The following is a 9,866-nucleotide window of genomic DNA, read 5'->3' on the forward strand; positions in this document are numbered from 1 at the left end:
TGTTCATAGTCACTGGGACAGGGGTCTTACTGCTTGAAACCCCATTGTTCATAGAAACAGGGACAGGGGACTCACTACTGGAACCACCACTATTATTAACCACCGGGGCAGTGGATTCACTGCTGGCAATGCCACTGTTCACAGATAGCGGGAAATGGGACTCACTACTGGAAACAGCACTGTTCATAGACACCAGGACAGGGGACGCACTACTGGAGACCCCACTGTTCATAGGCTCCCGGACAGGGGAATCTCTGCTGGAAACAGCACTGTTAATAGACAGCGGGACAGGGGACTCACGACTGGAAACACCACTGTTCATAGACACTGCATCAGGAGACTCACTACTGGAAACACAACTGTTCACAGACACCGGGATGGTTGACTCACTTCTGGAAACAATACAATTCCTTGACACCAGTCCAGGGGACTTGGTACAGGAAACAACATCGCATAAGTTAAAATAAAATATGCAGTGCCGAAGGTGATGGAGAAGGCATTCGTGAACATGAGAAAGTAAAAGTTCAAAGATAACATATGCTGATTGTTTTAATGATCTGTTTATTAATCTCCTGTCACACAGCACAGTTATCATTTACTTCATTATATTATGACATAATAATTACAGACAGGCTTATTCTCCTTTCACCCTCCCCTGTTGTTTCCCACATCTTCCGACGTTGATCTAGCAATCAATATCTCATTTTCACATCAACCTTGTATTTCTTTGTGTCCAGGAATATAATTTAATCGAAGTAATCCCTGCCGCTATTATAGCCTACCATCCAGATAAGGATAGTTCTCCTACCTTGCTCACTGACTCTGACATAAGAAAACGCGGTACTTGTCAGATATTTGCCAGCGTTATGTCTGGAGAAGCCTGGGACAGAGATGGAGCCTGATGGGCTTTCAGTGAAAGATGGAAAGAACATAGGATGGTATATGAGATGCAATGCAGATCTAATGCTGGTAATCACTCCGCTCTTTGCTTTGCTTAACTAATTTAAAAATTATTCTCAGTGGATATTTAATCCCAATCTTCAGCTCCTCTCTGAATTTAGTCTGGGTCACTGCATAAATACATGTGTTTGTGCAGCAGCTCAATAGCAGGAGCATGTAGCTGGTTTGATCTGCGATATACATCAGGTCATTGAAACCTGTTGAATAATAATGGTTTGTAATCTGCATTAATAAGATAACTATCACATACGCCATCCAGAGCAGTATGAAGTTTCCGGATATAGCGAAGAGTAAGATAATGGATTTCCTTCGGTTCTCCATCTCCTGATCATTGTGCTTCACATCATTCTTGCTGCCCCTCAGCCTACTGCGGACTCTACTGGCCGCCAAAATGTGTCCTACAGTCAGAGCATTGAGCAGCAACATCAAGAATATTGGTAGCAGTGGGGTGAAACAGCGGTGGATCCAGCTAAATGCTACCCACACAGTTACAGTGTAACACTCTATTTTTACATGACAGCCCCAGGGTACATTGTCGATTGTAATGTAGGGTTCAAATGCAAAGTACCAGGGAATGTTTTTCAGAAGGAACAGCGGACACACGGTTCCTATAACCGCGGCAGCAGTTTTTGCAGTGCAATATTTACTCCTCAGCTTCTGGCAACAAATTGTAACAAAACGATCAAAAGTGAAAACGACTGTTAACCAGACAGAAATATCTGTGGCTGCATGAATCAGGGCAGTGTGGAAAGAACACACAGTTGTGATGAACAGGAAGTTAGTAGGGAAATAATAATCTTTAATCCGAAACAGTATCACATCAATGATAATAACCAGTAGATCCGCCGCCGACATGGCCACCAGATAACAGGTGATACATCTGGAGAGACCGCACTTTCCCCGGGACAGGATCACAATCGTCATCACGTTAGCTGTAAATGGGAAACAAACAGAAACAAGGAATCAACTTTTAGGTCACAGCAGAAGAGCCAGTATTTGGTGTGAAATGTACTTTACTGCAGGATCTGGGGGTGGGAACTGAACTCTTTACCGCTGCTAGAATTATGTAGTTGAAAATGATTTTCACAAATTTGCAATGTTAAGTATATGTGAGCGTGGAGTAAATAAGTAAATAAGTGTGGAGTAAATAAGTAAATAAGTGAAAATAAACGCCTTCAACAAATAGTAAACAATGAACAAAATAGATTCTGTGGGAATTTCATCAGAGCTGCTTCCTTCCCGCCACCGCAACTTCATCGCAAGTGGAGTGGAAACCTGGTGGAGCTCCGAGTAAATTAACGGTCCTTTAATTGTACGGGTAAATGGACAGCGAGATAATGAGTTATAAATAATTATAACAAGTTGCTGTTCAGTGACAGAAGATTGAATGAAAAGAAAACATACCAAAATTAATTGAAAATAAGTAATGAATGTTCCATTATATATTGGGAGATAAATGATGGGTGAGGAGCTGCGAGAATGAAGACTGGCCGAATGCAGTAAATACTAAAGGGGGACCACTGACGGTGAGATCAAGCGGCGGGGTTTGGATCCGTGGCCAGGAGAGGGCAGTAGATACCAGGCATGGGTCAGAAATGGCTCAGCGTTCTCATTTTGTCTTCTCAGACTGGAGGCTATGACTAACGACCATTGAAAAAACAGCTGTCAAACACCATGGTAACAGGGGAATTGTTATGTTTGAACTCAGCCAAGCAGCAGCAGTTTCTGTTTACAAACCGCCAGATGAACATTTCACCTGATCAATCGACTTCACCTCGCGGGAAATCCCAAGTCTTTTCATTGGTGCCTTGAACAGTGCAACATCATCTGGGCAAACTCTATCAATGACTACAAGGGGGAGCAGGTCAGGTTTGAGCAGCAACAAATAAACTTACCTTATTCTGTGAACCCTGGAATAAAAGAACATTCCAAAGTGCACAATGGAACAAGGGCACAATCCCTACCTCGTTTGTGTCACCTCTGATCATGCAGGAAACTTCAGAGGGAGGTGGTGGCGGCGATCTCGAGACCGCAGCAAAGGCCAGTGCAAGTGACAACATAGGCTGCAGTCCAACCCAGAAAAACACATTACCGGCTGGAAATCAGCTTCAGAAAGGTTGATTGGAAAGGTCTTACTCTGAATTGGCCGAATACATCTCTAATATTAATCTGACACATCAGCAATATGGAGCATCTACCCCCCTGGTGTGGTAGCCTGTCGATAACTACCTCCCAGGGGAAATGCGACATTATATTTAACTGACCTTCCAGAACATTCAATCAACAATGTAAGACATATTCAGAAGAGTTTGACTCGAACCCCTTTGGATGGTGTGTAAAGAGTGTCATGATTTAATTTGTTTAGAAAGAGAGACAGACAGGGAGTGCGAGATGGAGTACAACATATGCCAGAGAAATCTCTGTGTTGAATAGAGAACATGATAAAGCTGAGGCAGGTGGTGTAGAGTTAATTAACTGTATTCCTGTGTAACTGTGTTTAGACAATAGAGTCTTAGATGGAAATTATATCACATGATTTTAGGCGTGTATATGTTTAATATAGTTAAGTGTGTGTGTGTGTTCAGTGATTAGAGGGAATACCATGGATACAGAAGCATAGTGGAGCAGTACTGAGACAGAAGGATGAAGTAACCACGAATCAGAGATGAGATGTAACGCCCTGTGCTTTTGACAATGTTGGGGTTGCCTTCTTCTTGAGCCGCTGCAGTCCATGTGGTGAAGGTGCTCCCACAGAGCTGTTAGGTCGGGAGTTCCAAGATTTTGACCCTGCGAGGATGTGCGGGGATAATATTTGCGAATGTTGCCAACACTTTGAATTAGTAAAACCTAACAGTAATGAATTTATCTAAAATATACAGCCTTATAAAAATAGCTGAAATCATTTCACCCTATACATTACTCATCAAACCACTATTTTTTAACTGACTGCAAAATTATATTCGTGGACATTTGCAGACACAGGCCATAACTTCACTCGGTGCACTAATGCAGCTCTGAATAAATACATCAGCACTGTGGTTTCAGGAACTCCTTCACAACACAACAGTATTTCCCAGAAATACTGTGTAATATAACACTTCTAAGTTACACTCCAGCAGTGTTAATATGGGCCTTCACTGTCTGTCAGCAGATAGTTACTACAACCTCTCAACCACCTTGTAATGTAAATAAATGTGAATATACACACAGCAAGGTCCCACAAAACAGAGCATCTGTTTAACTGGTGTTGGCTGAGGGGTACTTTGTTCGAAACAGTCCCATGGGAAAGAGAGCACATACGAATGTCAGCCTAGATTTTCGACAGGGACCCAAACACACAACTGCCTACTCAGATGGGGAGCGCTACTACTGAGCAGCAGCAGTTTCAGTTAAAGGTGAGGGAGACAAAGTAACCAGAGAAAGTCGGCAGGACAACATGGTGCAAGGGTCAAGGATATCTCGGAGCAGCTGCAGGGCATTCTGGAGGGGGTGCATCAACAACCAGTTGTCGTGGTGCATATAGGTATCAACGATATAGATAAAAAACGGGATGAGGTCCTAAAAGCTGAATATTGGGAGTTAGGAGGTAAATTAACAAAAAGGACCTCAAAGGTAGTAATCTCAGTCTAGCCAGAGTAGAAATAGAAGGATATTTCAGATGAATACGTGGCTAGAGTAATGGTGCAAGGGGGAGGGATTCAAAATCCTAGCACAATGGAACTGGTTCTGGGGGAGGTAGGACCAGTACAAACTGCACGGTTTGCACCTGGTCGGGACCGGAACCGGTGCCCTAGGGGGAGTGTTTGCTAGTGCTTTTGGGGAGGGTTAAAACTAAAATAGCAGGGTGTTGGGAACCTGTGCTGGGAGGTAGAGCAAAGGGAAGCAAGGATAGAAACAAAAGACAGGAAGTAAAAAAGCAAAAGTGGAAGGCAGAGAAATCAAGTGTGTAACTCAAACAGGGCCACAGTAAATAATAATTCTTACAGGACTAAAGGTGTTAAAAAAGCAAGCCTGAAGGCTTTGTGCCTTAATGCGAGGAGCATTCATAATAAGGTGGATGAATTAGCTGTGCAAATAGATGTAAATGGACATGATATAATTGGGATTACGTAGAAATGGCTCCAGTATGACCAAGTCTGGGAATTCAACATCCAGGGGCATTCAATATTCAGGAAGGATGGGAAAAAGGAAAAGAATGTGGGGTAGCATGGCTGGTTAAAGAGGAGATTAACACAATAGTAAGAAAGGATATTAGCTCTGATGATGTGGAATCTGTATGGGCAGAGCAGAGAAATACCATGGGGCAGAAAACTTTAGTGGGAGATGTATAAAGACCCGCAAACAGTAATGCTGAGGTTGGGGATGGCATTAAATGCAAATTAAAGATGCGTGCAATAAGGGCACAACTGTTATCATGGGTGACTTTAATATACATATAGATTGGGCTAACCAAATTAGTAACAATACTGTGGAGGATGAATTCCTAGTGTGTATACAGGATGGTTTCCTGGACCAAAATGTCGAGGAACCAACTACAGATCAGGTCACCTTAGGTTGGGTATTATGAAATGAGAAAGGATTAATTAGCAATCTTTTTGTGCGAGTCCACTTGGGGAGGAGCGATCATAATATGATATAATTCTTCATTAAACTGGAGACTGAAGTAGTTGACTCAGACACTAGGGTCCTGAATTTAAATAAAGGAATCTATGATGGTATGAGGCACGAGTTGGATAGGATGGATTCGGGAAAGCTACTAAAAGGGTTTACAGTGGATAGGCAATGGCAAATATTTAAATGTCGCATGGATGAACCACAGAATTTGTTCATCCCTGTTTGGCATAACAATATAGCAAAAAAGGTGACTCAACTGTGGCTAACAAGGAAAATAAGGGACAGCATAAGATCCAAGGAGAGGACATATAATTTGGCCAGAAGAAGCATCAAACCTGAGGATAGGGAGCAGTTTAGAATTAAGCAAAGGAGGATAAAGGGATTAATTAAGAGGGGGAAAATAGATTATGAGAGTAAGCTTGCAGGGAGCATAAAACTGTCTGTAAAAGCTTCTTTAGATATGTAAAGAGGAAAAGGTTGTTGAAGTCAAGCGTAGGTCCCTTGCAGTCAGAATCAGGGGAAATTATAATGGTGAACAAAGAAATGGCAAAGGAATTGCCATTTAAAGAAGTGGCCCTAGAATCAGTTGATGCATTGCTGGTCATCTTCCAAAGTTCTATAGACTCTGGAGCAGTTTCCATGGATTCGAGGATAGCTAATGTAACCCCACTATTTAAAAAAGGTGGTTGAGAGAAAAAGGGGAATTATAGACTGACATCAGTAGTGGGAAAATGCTAGAGTCCATTATAAATTATGTAATAGCAGAGCACTTGGAATACATTGACAGGATTGGGCAAAGTCAACATGAATAAAACGAAGATTCACCAGACTGATACCTGGGATGGCAGGAATGACGTATATGGAGAGGTTGGTCGATTAGGATTATATTCGCTAGAGTTTAGAAGAATGATCTTATTGAAACTTATAAAATTCTAACAGGACTAGACAGACTAGATGAAGGAAGAATTTCCCAATGGCGGGGTGTCCAGAACCAGGGGTCACAGTCTAAGGATAATGGTAAGCACTGAGTTGAGGAGAAATTTCTTCATCCAGAGAGTGGTGAACTTGTGGAATTCTCTACCACACAAGGCAGTTGAGGCCAATTCATTAAATATAATCAAGAAGGAGTTAGATATATTTCTTAAGGCTAAAGGGATCAAGGGATATGGGGAGAAGGCTGGGACAGGGTACTGAAATTGGATGATCAGCCATGACCTCTTTAAATGGTGGAAAAGTCTCGAGGGGCCGAATGGCCTACACCTGATCCTATCTTCTAAGTTTGTATATTTCTATTAGCCAGAGGTCGCTGTCGTTGCCACAGATTAACTGGAACAATTTCACAATTTAACAACATCCCACTGTTTGAATGCTGTGCTCATTCTCACTTAGAGCAGCAGCGCTCTGAGACATTCAATGAAGAACGTTATAAGATTGTCTGTTCGTGCTTAAAATAACATTATAATATCAATAATCATACCTTAATGTTTGGAGGAAAAGGAGGCCAGATATTCTCGGAATTTGAGAAACTGACACAAATCAGCAAAATAATCACCTCAGAACTGACAGAGTGAATAGCCAGGCCCGCAAGGAGAGCAGTAATACAGCGAGACTCGGATGTATTCAATCAGTAACCGGTTACAATGACTTGCTGGAAACTCTAAGGCCTGCAAGAATAACATCGGACAACATTTGTACCTGTAGCGGATTCAGTCACAATGAGAATGGGCTTGCGATTAATGGAACTCCCATTATACAAATGATGCTGACTCGGGGTGCTTGACACACAGGACCACAGGGACACAGGAGTAGGTCATTTAGCCCCACAAGCCTTTTCCGACATTCAATTACATCATGGCTGATCTGTACTTTAACTGCATTTCCCCACTTGGTTCCATATCCCTTGATACCCTTACCTTAAAAAAATCTATCGATCTCTCTCTTGAAAACTACAATTGACCGAGTATTGACAGGATTTTTGAAAGAAAGAATTCCAGATTTCCATTACCCCTTGTGTGAAAAATTGTTTCCTGATTTCACTCATAAATGTCATAGCTCTAATTTGAAGATTATGCCTCCTCGTTCTCGATTAGACCACCATAGGAAACAGTTTCTCTGCCTCTACGCTATCGAATCGCTTTATCAATTTAAATACCTCGATTACATCCCCCCTCAACATTCCAAACACAAGGGAATACAAGCCAAGGTTATGCAACCTGTCCTCGTGTTTGTATATTTTAAAACCTTGTATCAGTCTGATGAAATTGCGCTGAAGCACCTCCTGGGCCAATTCATCTATCCTGCGGTGCACATTTCATCAAACAGAAACCTGGAAGGGGTTTCGTAGCACCGGGTGGTGGGACCCGTTATACTGAATGTGAGATTTCAGCTTCCCAACTGAAGTGGAAATTTAGTCAGGGGTAACTTAAGTGTTAAACAACACCGATTTCATCTCCCGGGCTCTGTCACACTGAACTTTAAATGTGAAGTTGAAGAATGTAACATAGACAGCTTACAGGGCGATATGACAGATGTGTTTAAAATTATGAAAGGATTGTAGAAGGTAGATAGAAGCAGATCATTTCCGGTAGATGTGGGTTCAAGAACGAGGCGCCATAGATACAAGATTAAATAGAAGGCATTGGAACAGAGATAACAGAGCGGGAGAGGTGTCTTCATAAAGGGAGTTGACAGGCGGAGGAATTCAGTTACAGGGATAGTGGATGAGACAGACACTGAAGAGAAATTAAATTGAATTTGTATGGAGCTGCGGTTTGAATGGGTGGGCAGGGTTGCTAAGTGTGCAACAGGTGTTGTGCCCGGTTAGTATAAAGGGACAATAATCAGACATCTAATTGGTGCTATTTGTAAAATTTGAATGGTGGATACATATACGGGTTTCTCAAACGTGGACAAGCACAGAGCTGTTTCACAGAGCGCCGCTGCGTTGTTCCAATCGCTTTCTCATTGCACTGAATTCCCGGTCTGACCTGGAGCGCTGCAGGAAGGGATGTGAAAAAAGCAGCTGCCTCCCGCTGGCTGAAGGCAGCACAATGCCCGCCTGGTGTGTGAACAGGAGTCTGAGAACAGGCTGGAGCCCGGTCAGGGGAGAAAATCAGGGGGCGAACCTGTGTCTCTGCATGGAGCACAAACCCACCCTCGGCATGGATTGTGATCACCAGAAATGATATGCAGCTCTTTGCTGGAAAGAGAGGGAGAACAGCGGCAAGATTCTGATTAATGGGACTGAAAAAATCCCAGTCCTGACTGTCCGGATTCCCAGTTATATGTCCAGGAGTAGCCGTCAGTGGATCGGTCTCCAGTGGGAATCAGAGGGAGAATTTTACAACACAGTGAGTGTTCAGTAAAATATAGTTCTTGTCAATATTATCGAGTGTTAACGGAAAGAATTGGAAGATAGAAAAACTGTTTGGCCATGGAAAGAGTGGAATTAAAATATTGCATTGATTCACACACTGCACGGGTTCTCAGTTAAAATGGAATAATTGGAAAGACATTAAATTAAGAAAATAATCTGCAGTTTTTATGGGGGTATAAAGAGCTTTAAGAATTCAACAAGTGACCTGTCAACGAACGAGGTAGAGCAGAAATACAGTCATTAAATTTCTGCCTTGCAATTGACTTGGGGAAAAAAAGTGAAAAAAAGACAGTTACCGACATAAGAGCAGAAAAACAGTTAACCCTGATTCACAACTTTAGTAATGGAATATAATCACTTACCGGGGATTCCAACAGCTGCTATAATTGGATAGTAAATCATTACTGCCTGTAGAACTGGCGGTAACACAGTAAATGGATATGCGGTGAACGGAACTCTCATTCTGTCTGAGAAATGATGGTGACTTTTGGCACTGGACACGGCTCAACTGAATCAGTGAGATGAAAGATTAAGGGAAAATCCTTATTTATAATTGATGGACATTTCCCGTGGGATCAGGAAACAGCTCAATTATGGACATTACTTCCAGTCATTTGGTCATCGCGTCAACACCCTACACTGTAATGTTTGTGCTGCACGAATTACATCCAAATTGATATTGCAAGTGTTCTGAAATGAAACCACCCAAAGATTGGAATAATATTTTGCTCACATTTCTATCTGTCAATGTACTGAAAGCCGGGCTCTGACGGCATCGCTGAAACACCTTAAACAGAAGCAGCTTCAGGTTCCCCTCTGTTACGTCGCATGTTTCCCTCCTGTCGATGCACCAACTGAATTCCACCAATTCTCAAAATGTTTTCAATGTTTACACCACCCCCGGCGCTCCAAATTC

The 9,866-nt window shown here is 42.3% G+C and overlaps 1 protein-coding gene across 1 annotated transcript; it reads right to left on the reverse strand.

The window, feature by feature from the left end:
- Positions 1–570: 570 nt before the first annotated feature.
- LOC147095493 (putative G protein-coupled receptor 139) lies at positions 571–9,445 on the reverse strand. Its single transcript, XM_085973966.1, has 2 exons — positions 9,313–9,445; positions 571–1,892 (listed from the first exon to the last, which is right to left on the reverse strand). Exons 1-2 carry the CDS (start codon positions 9,410–9,412, stop codon positions 961–963), a joined length of 1,032 nt encoding a protein of 343 aa, XP_085830092.1. The 5' UTR covers positions 9,413–9,445; the 3' UTR covers positions 571–960.
- Between the last annotated feature and the right edge of the window lie 421 nt (positions 9,446–9,866).

The sequence above is a fragment of the Somniosus microcephalus genome, unplaced genomic scaffold, assembly GCF_052327205.1.
Source record: "Somniosus microcephalus isolate GS21.2 unplaced genomic scaffold, FLI_Smic_1.0 unresolved_chr1, whole genome shotgun sequence".
NCBI classification, from domain to species: Eukaryota; Metazoa; Chordata; class Chondrichthyes; order Squaliformes; family Somniosidae; genus Somniosus; species Somniosus microcephalus.